The following is an 18,081-nucleotide window of genomic DNA, read 5'->3' on the forward strand; positions in this document are numbered from 1 at the left end:
AACACTTTCAATTATGTTTAAAAAGAAATGGCTTACAGTGTTTTGCTATTATTTTATGCTTTTTTGGCAATCCACAAATGACATCCCATAGAAGTAAGTAATCTTAAATACTAAAACATACCTTGCCATGAGGATCAGCAAACATTCTTGTGAAAATTTCACACAATCTTTTCAGTTCAACTCGACTGTCAAAATAATAAAGCAGCTTATTAATATCTTTTTTTAAAAAAAAAGATTTATTTGAGAGACAGAAAGAGCACAAGCAGGCAGAGGGACAGAGGAAGAGGGAGAGGGACAAGCAAAGGCCCTTTGCTTTCCCTAAGCAGGGAGCCTGAAGCAGGGTGGGATACAGGGACAGGGCTTGATCCCACAACCCTGAGATCATAACCTGAGCTGAGGTCAGACACTTAACCAACTAAGCTAGCCAGGTGCCCCTAAAGTAGCTTATTAATACCTTGCTATAGGAAGAATTCACTTAAAATAACCTTAGCTGTAATTAGGCTTCTTATAGAAAAACAAAATAGTCCTCCAAATCAAAAAATGGGACTTACTAATCAAGGATAAATACAAATTTATCAAATACAACAATAATTCTGCTGCAACCCACATTATATTAAAAATTAAAAGTTTTATGAAAAGAACTATAATTGTATTTTATTAATGTAGCACAACAGGGGAAACTGTACAAATGACATTCCCAGCACATGAATCTTATCCTTTAAATGCTTAGATGTTTTCTTAAATTTGGCCACCTGAGGGCTAAAATCTTTCTACACTTTGCCTACCCTCTTGCCACTGATAATGATATACTGAACCTAATACTAACCTAATCTTGACAGGGTTAGGAACAATATTATGATTTACTGCAATGATTCATGAAGTGTGATATAAAAACATTAAAATACATTAGACAGTAAATAGATGAACATCTATTTTTCATTTCATTTATTATTAATTAATTAATTAATTAATCAAATTTATTTATTTGACAGAGAGAGAGAGAGATCACAAGTAGGGAGAGAGTATGTGTGTGGGGGGAGCAGGCTCTCTGAGCAGAGAGCCTGATGTGGGGCTTGATCCCAGGACCCCGAGATCATGACCTGAGCTGAAGGCAGAGGCTTAATCCACTGAGCCACCCAGGGGCCCCTGAACATCTATTTTAAATTAAATAGTTTTAATACTTTATTTTTTAAAGATTTTATTTATTTATTTTGATAGAGATCACAAGTAGGCATAGAGGCAGGCAGAGAGAGAGGGGGAAGCAGGCTCCCCGCTGAGCAGAGAGCCCGATGCAGGGCTTGATCCCAGGACCCTGGAATCATGACCTGAGCTGAAGGCAGAGGCTTTAACCCACTGAGCCACCCCAGGTGCCCTAGTTTTAATACTTTTTAAAGTAAGTACAGCTAGCAACTCTAACCCTGATTTCAGGTATCGAGTCAGTAATTATTCCTCTAATTTTCCACTACATTCAAACTTAGAGTTATCTAAATCTAGGTTCTTAAAGGGGTTGAATAAAGAAGTTTAAAACATTATGCAGGTAAAGACAATAAAGAATTTAGAAGGAAAAAGCAAGTAAAAGCCAGTAGGAAAGGAAACCAAATCAAACAAACAAAAAACCAATATAAAGTTAAGAGAAATTCACTCCAATTCCATTTCGTATTACACTAAGACTCACAAATTACATGAACACTGAGAATACACCTTCATGTTCAAGTGAGCATAAACATTCTTTACTCTTACTGAAAATTTTTCATTTTTAAAAAATTTTTAAAAAGATTTTTCTTTATTTATTCGACAGACAGAGATCACAAGTAGGCAGAGAGGTAGGCAGAGAGAGAGAGGAGGAAGCAGGCTCCCAGCTGAGCAGAGAGCCTGATGTGGGGCTCGATCCCAGGACTCTGGGATCATGACCTGAGCTGAAGGCAGAGGCTTTAACCCACTGAGCCACACAGGCGCCCTCTCTTACTGAAAAATTTATCAGGAATGAATTTTAATAAACTGGCTAGCTTTAATTTTATGTACACTTTATTTTTTTAATTTTAAAAATTAATACCTTTTTCATGAATTTCTATTTGTGAATTAGACGTTTCCTTTTAAACAAAAATTTCTAGTATATATAGTATAGACAATCCTGAAGCCTGGGAAAATATTTTGATGCCATCTTCTTAATTTCAAACAAGTCTGTTCCCATACTAATATCTCTAAGGTGTTATGCAGACAAAGTCAAGTTGAAAGTGCTAAACTGATAGGATTATTATTTTAAGACAACACAACTCACCTTAGTGTTCTCTGATTTTTTAATAAGTTCTGCAGACCCAGGAGGCCTTCTTTCCTTTCTGACCAATTGGAACTAGCACATCTATTGAGGACTTCTGCCACATCTTCCGTCTGCCTCATGTATGTGGGAATACTACCATTTCGAGAACTATAGGAGCGTTCTGAACAAGCACTAGATGCATCGCTGTTGGCGTCATCATCTGAATGCATTCCATATGATTCATATCTTCTTCGAGCGGGTTTTTTCTGTTACACATAAAGGGTCTCATTAGCAGTAGCCAAAAGAATATACTGATATTTTACAATTTTTATTGACCACAAAGACTGGTTTTACTATCAGTACCAAGCATGCGGCTAATCACTGTAATAATAAAATTATCAATGTTATATCAATGAATTGATAACTGATTTTATTATCAATGTTTAGTTTTGCTTCAGAAAACATGTTTTAGTAGAAGATGAAATATTTTTAAACTTTATGGGATATAGCAGAAACAGAACAGGATTATATGAAAGTTCGGATATTAAAGTGGGAAGTGCTCAAAATTGTGGCCTTTTCCCTCTTCCTTTTCATGGAAATCAATAACTACTAGAGTATAAATGTACAGAAACTACTTGAAAATTGAGTTGGTTAAGAAGAGAACACCACTTTTTAAAGGATGAGAATAGACCAGGAAAACACATTTTCCTGTATGACTTCTATTTTTCTTGTCTGCCTTCTCTTTTCTCTAGTTCCCCTTTTATATCTGCTACCAATTCTCTTGCCATACTTTCTTCCTCATATCTCCTAGGAAGTGAAATACAGACAAAAATAATGAGAACCTATTTTGCTTGCTACTATTTTTAGGAGGCAAGCCCCCTGAGGGTCCTCCATGTTTTCCTAATGTCTGTACCATCTATTTCAATAAATGCGAGAAAGCTTATTTAGATTCCTTTGATTTCTTTACATCTGAAGCTTATTATTTAATAAATGTAACTGCTAATAATACCTTACATAATAACAATTAAATGAGAGAGAGTAAATAGCTTATTTGAGATTTCCCTGGAAGGACTGGAAACACATCTTTATAAAATCTGATATTTGAATTTAGGCTGATGAGCATGAAGACATTTCTATGAAACACGTTAATAAGCACAATAATTTAAAACAGTTCCAGTCACTACAAATTCTCCCAAGTCTAAAATCTAAAAGCAAAAAGTAACTTGACTTTAATTCAAAATAGCTTTATGAAGACAGTTTCATCACTAAATGCCTCTTACTGATTTAGAGACATCAACTTAATTTAGAAAGTGCTAACATGGCACTTCTTGTGTTGGGCTCTAGAATCAGTTTTGTTATAAGACATCATTGTGAATGATAACACATCTCATTTGTATGAAGTAGTCAAGCTGGAAGGACAAGAACCCCCACAGGACATTCTGTTCAAGCAGCATCTCCCTATTGATAATCACATATACAGAAAAATGGATGTATTAAAGGATCTTATTATTTCCACTTGAGTATTTTCTAGAAGACTTTCATCTGTGTTAATCTGATGAAGCAAAAGAAAAAAATTATGGTATCATAAGATTTCAGAAAACAGCAATGTCTATACCTTAGTCCGTATGTCTCCTAAGAGCTGAGAGCAGTAAATTTTTAAAGAGAAAAATTGAAAATAATGAAGAACATTTTGCTAAACAGCACAATGAAGTAGGCATAAACAATGCCCATAATCAGAAACATTAAATTTTTTAATATATAGGTACATGAGAACTGCTTATTAGCAGACTGTATCGTCAATCTTGCCGAAATCCTTTACTCCTACGCTACAAAAATACTCTCATAACCAGTTTTCCGAATGAAACTAAAATTTTCTTTCTTTTTTTTTTTTAGTTGGCTCCATGTGCCCAGTGCGGATCCCAACATGGGGCTGGAACTCATGTTCCTAAGATGAAGACCTCAGCTGAGATCAAGAGTTAGACGCTTAACCAACTAAGCTACCCAGGTGTCCCTCAAATTTTCTATTTGAATCCTTTTGTCATTTCCAAAGTTAACTTTGTTTCTGTGATTTTCCCAAGGTACAGATTAGGCTTATTAGTTGGAAAGTTTTTTTCTAGAAATTAATAGTTATAATTGGAGTATCTATGCTATGCAAATAATGGAAGTAGGCAGAATCAAATTATTGGAATTCAGCTTTTGGGCCTAGTTAAATATTCTTTATATATTTCAAACACATCTTAGTATTTTAAGCAATAGTTCAAGAATAACCCATTCAATTCATAAAATGTGAGCATAATTTAACTAGTAAATCTCCTATTTAAAAAGAAACTAGAAAATATGATTTGAGAAATACATGATGAAAAACAGTAAATTTACAGCATCTGACTGATTTAAAATCATCAGAACAAGATGTGATCATATTCCATGCCTAAGAGAACAAAGTTCCTACTTAGTTGTATTATTTCTGGAAAATTAATCAAATGGGTGAGATAAAGGGAAAAATTCAGCACACGTAGACTGTTAGAGCAGAACTACGTATGTGATTACATTCATTGTATTACAGCTATGAGCAATGAATACTTTTCAAAACTTATTTCTCAAATATGTGGGATAAAATGCATCATATCAACACTGGTTAAAATGTGATTATACAGTCTTAAAAGTCACGATGTATTTTTTATTTCAAAACAAATATGAGGCCTTTTATAAATTCTGTGTAAGAAACTGAGTAAATGCTTCTCAAACACTGGATTAATTTGAAAGAGAAAGCATCATACTGAACTGACTTGGGAAATTGGCAAAAGCCAATTATACTCATTGTTCAAATGACACGTCCTTCATAATTTTAAGTGAGAAAAACAACAATGAAATATGTACAGCACCCTTCTGACAAACTATCATGGATCTGTACATGATGTTTTTAAATCTCACTGTTTAATGTGTCAGGCATAAAGAGCCAGGAGGATATCTTAATTATCATTTGTCTTGAAATTCTACTTTCTCAGAAATTATCATTTGTCTTGAAATTCTATTTTCTTAGAAACTCCTACCCCAAACTAACACAATCCCTAAATACTCAAAGTTAAGCAAGCTTTGAATATATGCTTGTAGTGTACTTATTCACGTACTAATCTAATCTACTCTTACTCTTAGTGTACTACAGTGCATAAAACACGTCACCATATTAATGACATCAATATTTATACTCCTAACATGCCATCAATTACTTTTACCCTTGGCTGAAAATTCTGGCCAAGAATAAAGATCAAGAATTGATTATACTGTTCTGCTTTTTACATTGTCCACATTTGGTCTTCCTAGATTTAATCCACAAGCATTTTCCCATGTCCTTTTCTGCACTGGTAGACTGCCTTACCCATACATTAGTTTCATAATGGGAAGATCTGTAATGATAAGGAAATGGAGAAGAGTACCAAGGCATCTGCTACCGCCTCCTCCACATCAGAACCTGTGTTCAGGACTCGCATGGCACTGACAGAAGATGACAGTCGGCTTGACTGGCTGATCCCATACCCTGGACCTGATTCGTCAGAAGGAGGAAAACAGCTTTGAGAGAGTCATAAATGTAACAGTGTCACACTGGAAACTTTAAGATCCTTAAGGGGAAGGGAAAAAAAAAAAACAACAACCAACGGGGCAAAGCATTTTAAAAGCAATTCTGTATTTTCTGGGTACATTTGGTTTTTCGTCAAATAAAATGGTAAAGGCAATTAAAATTACTGACAGTGTATGGAAAACAAATATAAAAAAGAGTAGCTATGATACATTTATGACCAGAAGACAGAAGAAAGAATGGGTGGCTAAGGGCTTGCAAATCTGTAGCCCTTGCAATTACCCAGCTCTATCAGTCAGGCAAATCTCATCCATTCAGGTGAGCCACGGAGTAGTCCAGAACAAAGATCAAACCTCAAACCAACAATGACCAGGGAGCTCAAAAAAGCCACACCAATTTACAAGGGGAAAAAAATCCCTCCAACAATTATTATTCCCTTCAAGATAGGTTGATTTCAATTAATAACTAAGACATGTCAATTAATATTTATTAAGCACCTACTGTGTGCCCAACATTCTGAGGTATGTAAAGACAAACTAGAGATGGATTCTCCCCCTTAACTACTTTCTACACCATCATTTACAATTAAAACACTTCATCCACCATTTTGGTTTTTTTTTTTTTTTCCCAAAACATGTACAAAGATGAAGTACATAATTGAGAACATAAAAAAATTCCATATTTAAACATGACATAACTTAGGTTATACACACACACACACACACAAATGTCACCTGTCAGTGAGAAAAATGCCCAAACAAGGTTGTGGAAAGGGAAAAAGTTACTTGGGGGAAAATTAAAAAGAATCACAAATGACTTATTATCCAACAAATTAAATTTAAATAAAAACAAACTGATTTAAAAACATAAATATACAATTCAATGGAAACTGAAAAGGACAAAAATCTGAGATGAATGCATAGATGATAGTGAAAATGTACTCATCCTTCACCTGAGGCCCCATATACATCGGGGGCGTAGAGGGCACCAGTAGATCTGGAATGGTGTCTGGAGGCTGGAATAACAGGACCATACAAACCTCATCTATTACCACAAAACAAGGAATAATGGCAGCACTATAGTCAGGCAAGGAGAGTTAGTCAACACTGGTATTACTAGTACTAGTTAAGGATCAGAATACTGCCAAGTATTGAACATTAGCACTGTAATATCATCCTTGACACACAAAAGATCTTACACCCAGGGGGACAGACATAAGCCCACAGGAGACAAAAAAAATCAAGTATTCAAATGGAAGGAAATGTCAAAAGTACAAGCATGAAACAAAAATATGAACACTGTAGTTAAAAAAAAAAAACCACTATGGTAACTAAGTAACCAATAATAACCCTCTCTCCTTTAATCTTGAACCCAATGAGGCAGGTATTACTATTCCATTTTATAGATAGGTAAATTCAAGCATAGAGAGAAGTTAATTAATGTAATCAAAGCCACACTACTAGTAAGTGAAACACCTCAGTATCTGTCTTCTTTCAAAGCCTTTGCTCTTAAAAAGAACATATACCATCTTCAATTGTTTAAAAGATAACATACCTCATTTACATTCGCCTAAACATTTTCTGTGTTTCACAGAAAGTAACTTCTGCATTTAGTAAAAGATTATTTAAATATCAAAGCACACCTGAACATAAAAAAGGGAGTATTACTAATCTAATCAAAAGACCTAGAAATGTGACATGTCTCTCTGAATCTAATTTTAACACATTTTAAATTTCATATCTTAAAATCCTGATTTTCCTAATACCAGAAAGTCATTCTTCTTACATACAGAAACAAATAACCCAGGAAAGACTCATTTTAGTATTTAATGAAATAGATTATTCTTTTTGGGATACATTAATTAGAGCAGTTAAAATACTTTTATTTCACAAATCACTCTTCTCTTTGTCATAGGACCTTAATGAACAACAACAACAACAAAAAAATCAAAAAGACTGAAAGGATTAAACAGAAAGAATGCCACACAAAAGGTTTAATCAGACCCTGAAAAGTGACTAGTATTGTTAATAGAACATACTAATACATAGTTTTAATTTTACCTGACAGAAATAGTTTTTAAAACGGTGAGAGTTACCAATACAGAAATGCCTAATGGATGAAAATTTCTGAAAAATTTTCTGGAATCAATGGTTACCTGTGGCTGTAGGTAAGAGGTAAGCGGCACCACTCACATGCTTGTAATAACATAAGCCTTCTTTTTGAAACTTGGCCCCAGAAATAAACATAATCTAGGGTACAAATTCCAGAGAAGTTTGACTTTGCTCAGCTGATTTTTAAAGATTTTTTATTTATCTGAGAGACAGAGAGTGCGTGCGAGAGAGAGCACAAGCTGGATGAGGGCACAGGAAGGGAAAAAGCAGGCTTCTTGATGAGCAGAGAGCCCAATGTGGGCTCCACTCCAGGACTGAGCTGAAGGCAGTTGCTTAATGGGCTGAGCCACCCAGGCGCCCTTAGCTGATTTATTTCTGGGGCTTTAGGACCTTCACACTGGCCTTATGCTATAACTGAATGCATGGCAAACTTTGGGGTTCATCTGCTTAATGGTGATATTCAAGAGGTGAAAAAAAGGATCCACCAAATAAACACAGTAAGGACAGCAGAATGCAGGCAAACACAGCAAACAATGGGAGTGCAAAGGACAACCTGATGTTCCAGAATGCTACTCCTCATCCCTATGCAATAAATGGGGCTAATCTGCTACCTTCCTTATGCAGTATCCATATGTAAATAAGAGGGCTATAAAAATAAATTTTTCTAAAACTGTATGATTAAAAGATATATCTTCTTTAATCCAAATATAATGTTTCACTAGAATCAGGAAAGCAGCTTCTTTTAATAATAAAAACTTAAGTGATTTAAATTGTTAAATGGAGGTTTTGAGATGAATCTAGAAAATAAATGGCTAGCCAGCCATCGTCTCTCTTTAAAAACAGGCATATTAATGATGTTTACTTAGGTGATTAAAAACTGATTTTAAATTTTCTCTAATCTCTGACTTAAGATTTAAAAGGTACATTTTGGTTTCTTCTTGATATCTCATGTTCTCTGTTCTTTTCTTTTCTTTTTTTTTTAGATTTTATTTATTTGTTTGACAGAGAGAGATCACAAGTAGGAGATATCTCATGTTTTGTAATAATACCGCCACATTAGCATTATGGATGCAGGTGTTAAGAACATTAAAAATACCTAAGATCCTTGTTACTAAAGTACAAGGAAACTACTTCTAGGCAAACAATTAGAGCTTTTTAGAGGAATGGTGGCGGAGCAATAGTGGAGGCAGTGGCGATGATGATGGTAACCAAGCGTTCACTGTGTGCCAAGCACACTGCTCTGGGGATTTGTTTTATGTATTTGCTCATTTACAGCTTTTTCAAAACAATCCTAACAAGTACATACTATTATTATCCTACTTTACAGACTGGGAAACTCAGGTACAGAAGTTACAGAACCCAGGTCATGTGACCTAGAACATATACTGTTAAACTACCACACATCCCACCCACCCAATCCACTTCCTTCAACCCTTCAAGATGGCACGGTTATTTTATATAAATGTAGGATTTATTTCATTTTTAAAACATATATATATGAAGATGCACCACATATATCTACATGTCTATGTGTGCATATACACAGCCTGTATGTATATAAACTAAAAATACTATGTATGACTACTTTATATGAACTAAAAATAGCTCTGGCAAAGTACTGAAAGGGAACTCCGGCACCTGGGACTGGAACAGAAACAACAAAGGCTGAGGATCTCCCTGTCTGTGTTCCTAGCTCAATGGGGGTTTTCTAAGTCAGTACAGAACAGTCTAGTGATTTAGTTGAACCAAATGGCCCAGAGAACAGAAATTAATCTCTAGATATCCTACACTAATATGCCTATTGAATGAAATAGTAATTCCAATAGGCAACGAGTAGAACTATGTTCTACTTAAATGTCACAAAGTCTGAGGAGAAATTCTTTAAGTATTACAGCAACCTACATTTTATGGAATTAAAATAAAAAACCTGAAATGGCATTATAAACAAAGCTGAAGGACCATGCAGAAATTCTAAAAATTTTCAATGTAAAAAATTCTGCCTCTCCGATTATTCTCAAATACTAAAAGTTTTTAAAAAGTCATTTAAGATTTCTATAATTGAGGTAACTATAATATTAGAGTCAAGGTTATAATTATAATCTATATAACCAGGAACAGAGAGGTTTTAGAGCAGTGACATGACACTAATATATAGTAAATGACTATTAAAACTATAAAACACTTAAAAAATGTTAATCTCTCCCATGTTAGTTAGTAGTTCATATGGTATCTTGTAGCACTCTAATAACCTAAGTTAAATATCTAAGTTGAAATGTTAATCTAATGTTAATTAGATTGTTAACATCTATCTAATGTTACATCTATCTAATGTAACATCTATCTAATGTTAACTAATCTAATGTTAGTTAATCTAATGTTAATCTAAGTTGAAATGTCTGCCATAAAAACTAACAGCATTTATTTTATCAAACAAAATGGTTCATACTTCACTTGAGATTAAATATTTAAATACTACCTTTAAACTGTATAGGTTTATTTCTTAAGATAAATCTTGAACACAATATTCAGTAGTTAAATCTGTGTGATATTTACTTGATTTTGGAGGCAATTTGTTTATACAAGGTCTAAATTGCTCATTTAAAACAAGTAAATGTCAAAGGAATTTCCCAAACATGTAATTTCCTTCTGACTCTTTCTTCTATCAGGATAGAAAAGAAAGGCAAAGACATAGTCCATGAAGAAAGCTAAACCCCAAGTATGCTGAGGTTATCAAATGGTGATAACAAAGGGGAAAGAAACATAATCGACACCTGCCCAAGTACTTACCAAGGGGCTGAAAAGAGCGAACAGGACTTGTATCCCTGCTGCTCTCCCGACTGGCTTCCCGGCTGCATCCTTGACTCACACTAGGTCGAGGAATACGACTACTTCGGGCTGGTAGAAAGCAACAGCAGCACAGAAAGGGAGGAAACAAAAGACAGAATTTACTTTTTTTTTTTTTTAAAGAAGATTTTATTTATTTGACAGAGAGACACAGTGAGAGAGGGAACACAAGCAGGGGGAGTGGGAGAGGAAGAAGCAGGCTTCCTGCCGAGCAGGGAGCCCAACATGGGGCTTGATCCCAGGACCCTGGAATCATGACCTGAGCTGAAGGAAGACACTTAATGAATGAGCCACCCAGGGGCCCCCAGAATTTGCATTTTTGATATGTTAGTTTTATTTTTGTTTCTTAAAAACTGATCAATCTGAGGTTGAGAACAAATTACTCTTGATACTTTAGCATTATCAGGAATACAGTTAAATTTGAATACAGTCCTCTAGTCTGTATAAGCTTACAAGGGTAAAACAGTGTTCTACAAATGTAAGGCTACAAATAAAAGGATTAAAATATAAATGAATTATACATTTCAGGTAAGATACCTAATTCAATTTATAACCTATATTTCAATTTTCTTTGAATTGAGTTGTTTTCTTCTAGCCTCTAAGGGCCCAACTCTTGTCTGCCATGCTATCCAATATCCAGGCCTGAAATACAAAAGAAGAGGTCCCAAATCTCATAGAAAAAACCTTACCCACGGATAGCCTAGAGGGACTAGCCTCTCTGCTACAGCCCTGGCTCCGCGGTATCTTGCTTCTCTTCGGCGCTGAGGCTGAACTGACCAAGACTCTTTGAACACCAGAGCTCACAGTGGAGAGGGCTGTTGTGGTCAGAACTCTTCCTGGAGACCCCGACCGGCTGCCAGCTGAACACCAAACATACATAACGAATGTTAAGATGTGAACTCTAAGAAAACTTGTTGAAAGGATAAAAACTCAAGAAATACATCTGAGAAAACTGGGATAGTATGGCAAGTTCTAAGTTCAAAGGAAATGGATTGAGGATGGTCATAACCTGGAAAAAAAAGAATATGCTATATATCCTAGGACTGAATAGTAAAAATCATGTAAAATCTATTTTCAGTTTTGAGGGGTATAGGACAACACTAAAGTATGTTTCAGAACACAAACAGCATAAGAGATTTCCAAAAAAGTAACTTATCTGACAATACATTTCACACGGTTACAGCTATATATATTAGAAAGCTATGTATCTGCAAGAACAGAATTAGTCATTCCATTACCACTATTGTTTTGCTAAGAATATAATAAAAATTTTCTTCATGTTAAAACAATTTGCCTTCTGAGATGCTTCTGTTACTATATAATAGTAATTTTTAAAAATTTTTATAAAATTAAATTTTAAATGTTTATATAAAATTGGGCCAGCTGAAAAAAAGAAACTTGCTTTTTGCTATTTTCCAACAGCAAAGGGATCTTGGGTGGCCATGCCTAGGATGTAGATGTAGGGGTACTGGGAGTAGAAAAGGACTTTGAGCAAATGTCAGAGAAGTTAGACCCTTTCTAAACTAGCAATTCTCAGTCTTGGAAGACAGAGGATATGTGGTCAGGGGAAAAGAGAGAGGGAACTGGACAAAATCTCACAGACTGGGGCAAGGGCTAAAAAAAAAGTTAAGAAACACGGTTTTACATTAGAATTGCATGGGTTAACTTTTAAGGAAATGAGGTCCTTGTCAATCAAAATATTTCACATCTTCACTGAATGGGAAAACAAACTAGATAACTCCAAGATAAAGTTTAACTCTACATTCTGAATGGCAGCATCATAGAAAAGTTAAACTTGCACTTAGACAAATGAAAGCAACTCATTATGAAAGCTACTTTTCCCCTTTGTTGGGCATCAATTGTCTTAACCAACAGGGCAGTCACTGCTCACCTTGTATAATCTTACCCAATCATGCTTCATTTTCACAGAGCAAAACCTAAAGACTCAAATGCCAATGTGGTCAAGCAGGAGATGTTAATGAGGGAGGAGCACTGAGTGTAACGTGGGGTGGGGTAGGGTGGGAAGCGGAGCGGGGGGGGGGGGACTTCACAGTTCAGCTGTGTCTGAAATAATACCAGCTAGGTTTTAGGGTTTTTTAAGAAAATGAAACCTTTGAAATTTTCTCATTTTTATCATGTTGTGTAGACCAAACAATACATGAATAGAGGTAGGTTTGATGTGGACCATGGGCTGCTGATTGTGACCCTCTCTGTAGTTTTCTTGGCGTGGTCTTACTAAATACAATTTAAATTCATGCTTAATTCCTAAACTCTACCAGCACACAAAATGAAAATTATCTTCCACAGTTATAGCAATACTGTTTAAAACAAAGTAGTACTTCCAATGAAATTAACAATTAACTTGAGTAGAAGGACTTCTAAATTATTACAGGGAAATTATTCAGTTTTACTTTAAAACAATGCCTCGTTTGAATTGTTTCTTGGTGTTTCAGGTGAAGAATCTTCAAATCAGATTTTTTTCAGTTATAACCTTAAGGATACCCACAAGGCACCTATTTTCTCCATGCAGTATCTAAACTAAACATACACACCAAAACATCCAAACACCCAACATGCCACAAACTCACAATGCAAGATAAGCCAATGGAATATTTTATGGGAACACTTGCAACAATATGAAAGTATAAATAATGAACTGAATGAACACGTACAATATGGTATTTTGTTAAAAATATAAATTTAAGGGATAAAGGTGTTGGTAGGAGACTAAGAATTCCTTGAAAAGTAGGTCTATTCAGCAGAGAGGAAACATGCAGTACAGAGGCAGAGTAATCACTCCACCTAGTCTAGGTTAACTGTGTTTATCAAAATTTTGTAAGCTCACTCTTTCTATATTTAAATTCATTCATACCCTCTCCTAGAAAAGAAAATCGGCAGTGTTCATTTCATTTTCACCATTAGCCTCTCTTCTCCACTGACTCCAATCCCCTACCAACAGTCCCTGTGATTGTTGCAATACTTCCAATACCTGTGACTCATTTTGTAATTATTCATACTTAGAGAAAATATCAAGGCTTTTTCCCCACCCAAGGACTATCTAGGCTAAATATTAATAAGAAAACCAAAGAGTTGAAGAAAAGGGGCATGCTAGAAAAGAAAAGGGAATAGCACGCTGCTACAAAATAATTTGTAAAACTAGAAATGGGATACCTAATTTCTCTCGTGCTACCTAAAGTTTTCAAACTAGCATTTTATACTTTTTACGAGGTAGTTTCAAGGCATTACTAAAGCTCCTTTGCTTTTGAATATCTAAACCTATGGGATCGACTTGGATAATTTCAACAATTGAAGGGACAATGATGGAATTTTATGTTGAGAATTTCTGCTGAATAGAACCCATTCTCAATAATGAAAATATGATCAAACAATAGATGCACACATAAAGTCTATAGATTCTTACCACCAATGGTATTAGCAGATTGTGATCCTGAACAAGTGTAAAGGCAGAATTAGGGTAAGGGTTATAATCCACGAAGAGGGAAGGAGCAGATTTAGAATGAATGGCAGATGGAAATAAGAAAGCTTTAGTCATTTCTTAGAAAATAAAAAACCCTAAAGCAAAAAAAGCAAACTTTAAAAGAAAAATCCCTAAGCCATAGACATCTGTAACAAAAGCAGTACATTTAAGTAGCTTTTACAGCTGAAATCAGAGACTCATGTACAAAGCAGATGAAATGAAGTTGCAAAAGTAAATGTAAATTCTTCAGCTTTTCTTCTACTAATAGCCTATAATCTAAATAATTAAATGTTTAACTTTTAAGCATTTAAACATTTAATTTAAAAGTACAGGTAAAGAAGAACTACACAGTATCTTATAGCTGAAGAAAGCTTACATGAAAAAGCTACAAATTTTTTTTAAGATGCACAGGGGAAAAAAAAAAACAGCAGGGGTTGGGGTGAAGAGACCAAGTTTCTGACAGGCTGTACAGTCATTTGTACACAACCAGTCACTATCAGCAATAACAAAAGACACCATCCTTATGTAAATATAAATCCGGAAGTCTCTCCATTGGGTCTGCTTTTATTTATTTTGGTTAGTCATCAGAATACACCTGCTTTGACCCAAGAGATTTTTTTCCCCCCTAAATGGTAAAATAAAAATTTGAAAAGATCATGCAAACCCTAATGAATTACTTCCCAACAAAGTGAACATGGAGGTCACAGCAATATTTCTGTGCAAATATGTTGTAAAGAAACTTGCATCAAATCATATAGGGCCACAATTTCTGTTTTCGAAAGAATCTGGAATGGAATATACAGTCATTCAAATAAATAAGCAAGCAAACAAACAAAAACCTCTCCAATAGGATTTAAAACCCAAGTGATTTCATAGTGAGGGTCTTCTGATCTTAAAATCCTACCAGATCTAAAAAGCCTATCATTATGTTCTCATACATCAGGAGAGGATGTGAAGTATTGTAGACTGGGTTTCAAAGTGAAAAACCAAATGTAAAAAAGTTATTCCAAATCTTACTGAAGTGATCAGTAATTACAATATACCTAAAAGGGAGGTCCTTAGGTAATATATTAGAAAACCATACATGAAGCACTTTAAATCTCTGTCACAAGCTGTCTTCGTATTACTTTAGAAAAGAACTAAATAAAATAGCTCACATCAAATTAAATTTTATCCTTAAGATACTGGATACAGACAGTTTTGGGTTGCTATCTTTATTCTTCTTTATGCTTTAAGTTTCCTAACATTATCATTTTTTATTTGTTTCCAAAAGGCCATACATAAACAAGGTACAAAAGTATACAACAAGAGTTTAAAATTCAGTTGACATTAGGTAATGATAACAGGGAGGACAATTTATCAGCTGAAATACAGAGTGCTTATTCTGGGCCCGGATATCATCTTAAAGTACATTAAATGCACTATAACGTTTAATCCTCACTACAACCCTCCGAGATTATTCTCATTTTATAGATAAATATACAGAAATACAGCAACATTAAGTAGACTGGAAGAGCTATGATTGATATGTGGGTAATATGGCTTCAGAGTGCATGATCAAAATCAGGTACTTCTGAGACTTTATTATACACAAATCACTTGGTGATCTTGTTAAAAAGCCTGAATCCAGGACATTGTGGTGGCACTGTGCATTTCTAACTAGCTCCCAGGTGATGCAGATGCTACATTTGGAGTAGCATGGCTAACCAACTATGCTACAACTGCTAAAAAGACGGAACTACTTAAGAAAATTATTCTAAAAATACAGAAAAAGAAATTAAAAATCAGGGAAGAATGTGATATGATCTATTCCTAATGTGGAATTTGGAAGCCCTTACCCAGAGGGCATTTTCCATTTTTCTTGTTTATAAATAATCATCAATTTGCAAACCAATTTTACCAAGCTCTTATTTTGGGGGCTCTTATTGAATATTCCCATAATTTCTCTGCCTGGATTTTTTGACTTTGGAAAGAGGAGAAAAGGAAAACCTGCTGGCAGAGCTTGTGTAATCTCCATCTGGTCCCCTCCAAGCCTAGCTGTTTTCCCTGATTCCAAGATTTGGGAATCAAACTAAAAACAGACAAATGGGACATCTCTATCTTGATAAATCACCTACACCACCGTGGAAGACAGTTATATATACTTCTTTTCAAAATAGCCAAGTATGCAGAATAACCCCCAGTTACTTCCTTAGGGAAAAAAAATCCTGTTTTTAGAGCTAAGTGCTAATGAAAATCTCTTGATAAAGAAAGAATAGGAACAAACTCTTAAATTAATAATGCCATAAATGTATGGGTTATTATTCTGGAACATGTAGAAATGAATCATTCATTTTACCTAGACCTCAAAATTGTGCTTTTTAATAATTGTGCTTATGAGGAACTCAGCTCCCAATGAAACAGTAAAAATATAAATCTTAAATTTAATAAGAAATATAACAGAACTGGTCATCTTATGTTTCCTCACTATGAATCAGTATATACCTGCCAAAAATGCTAACCATATTCTAATAGATTTTGGGAAGAGTACGAAGACACACATATCTGTCCTTGAAAAGGATTAGGTAGGAGCAACCAGATTAGATGCTAACATATAGCAATTATTTTGCTTCTAAAAAGCACAATTTTCTACATTTGCAAGTTTTTGCATAGACTTTGAAAACCTTAATGCTAAGAGATTTGTGCTACTTAAAATATCTCCATGCAAAACTTTGTACAGCAGATGAAGTTTTTTCTTTCTAAGTGGCGGATATCAATGATGCAGCCCTAGTAACACACCAAAGACAAGACAACACCCACTCAAAAAAATTCCAAAACATGCACAACAACTGATCCAAAACATTGAAAAAAAAAAATACCTTCATTTTTGTCAGGTGATGATGAACCTAAAGTACAGAACAAGAACTCAGTATGTGGCTTGTCTTTTTTGAAGTTAGCTTTGTCTTTATCCACTGGTCAATCTCCTAATACAATCATATACAAGCAACACACTTATCCTACTGTATTATAAATCCAGGAAAACTCAGGCAATACGTACGCTGTGACTGAGACACCATTTTTGTTCGACTTCTTCCTCGAGAATCTGTCTTGGCATTTCCCATGCCAGCAAGTGGTGCTGAAAGCTTTGCTCTTACCCGGCCTAAGGAATAAAATTATTTATGTAATTAAAGACATTTTTCTATAATGATATTTAGTAATGAGGAAAAAAAAATCTCACTATAATTTTCTAATTGGGTGTGCTTTTCAAGTATTGTTAAATTTTGTTAACAACATAACCATCACTGACAGGTGATATTTCTCTTAAAATTTTTAAAATAATTACTGCCTTTTATGTGTTGCACCATAAGCTAACTTTCCTTCAAGGGTAAAAGTAAAGTCAAAGTAGAAGATTTCCATTCTTAGTTTGAGATTATTAGTTCAGTAGAGTCATAATTGAGATAATTACCACAGGCATGCTACTTGTTTCTTAATTGGCAGTTCCAATTCTAAAATTTCAGTTTCCATGAAATTTAGTTTATTCTCAAATACAGCTTATAGTTTTACATCAGTCTAATTTTATTAGAAACAACTACCCAAACAATTCTTTTAACTGAAAACATACTTCTAAAAGGGATTTGCAAGAAGAGATAATATTAGGTAAAATATTTAATATTTTTATCCTGTGCTAAATATCAGATTACTACAGACAAATATGGACACATTTACGATTCTTTTTCCCCAATCAATTTCATTTATAAAATGATTTGAGGAAATACCTATCATATAAGTGTTGGCACTTTTCTCAGCATAACTCCCTTCTCCTCTACCAATGTCTCAT

At 34.6% G+C, this 18,081-nt stretch overlaps 1 protein-coding gene across 50 annotated transcripts in view; it reads right to left on the reverse strand.

Moving 5' to 3' along the window:
- Nucleotides 1-18,081, reverse strand: part of CLASP2 (cytoplasmic linker associated protein 2) — a 185,624-nt gene that overhangs the window by 60,231 nt on the left and 107,312 nt on the right. For 8 of the 50 annotated variants that reach the window (XM_059390640.1, XM_059390644.1, XM_059390642.1 and 5 more), the window contains 10 exons: nt 17,302-17,403; nt 17,123-17,149; nt 14,208-14,234; nt 11,476-11,646; nt 10,730-10,837; nt 6,784-6,846; nt 5,692-5,798; nt 3,873-3,896; nt 2,279-2,523; nt 122-185 (listed from right to left, as the gene is read on the reverse strand). In XM_059390640.1, coding sequence (XP_059246623.1) covers nt 122-185; nt 2,279-2,523; nt 3,873-3,896; nt 5,692-5,798; nt 6,784-6,846; nt 10,730-10,837; nt 11,476-11,646; nt 14,208-14,234; nt 17,123-17,149; nt 17,302-17,403 — 938 coding nt within the window. The remainder of the gene's footprint in view (nt 1-121; nt 186-2,278; nt 2,524-3,872; nt 3,897-5,691; nt 5,799-6,783; nt 6,847-10,729; nt 10,838-11,475; nt 11,647-14,207; nt 14,235-17,122; nt 17,150-17,301; nt 17,404-18,081) is intronic. The other 42 variants (XM_059390663.1, XM_059390673.1, XM_059390671.1 and 39 more) reach the window with 10 other exon arrangements.

The sequence above is a fragment of the Mustela nigripes genome, chromosome 2 (assembly GCF_022355385.1).
Source record: "Mustela nigripes isolate SB6536 chromosome 2, MUSNIG.SB6536, whole genome shotgun sequence".
Classification (NCBI taxonomy): domain Eukaryota; kingdom Metazoa; phylum Chordata; class Mammalia; order Carnivora; family Mustelidae; genus Mustela; species Mustela nigripes.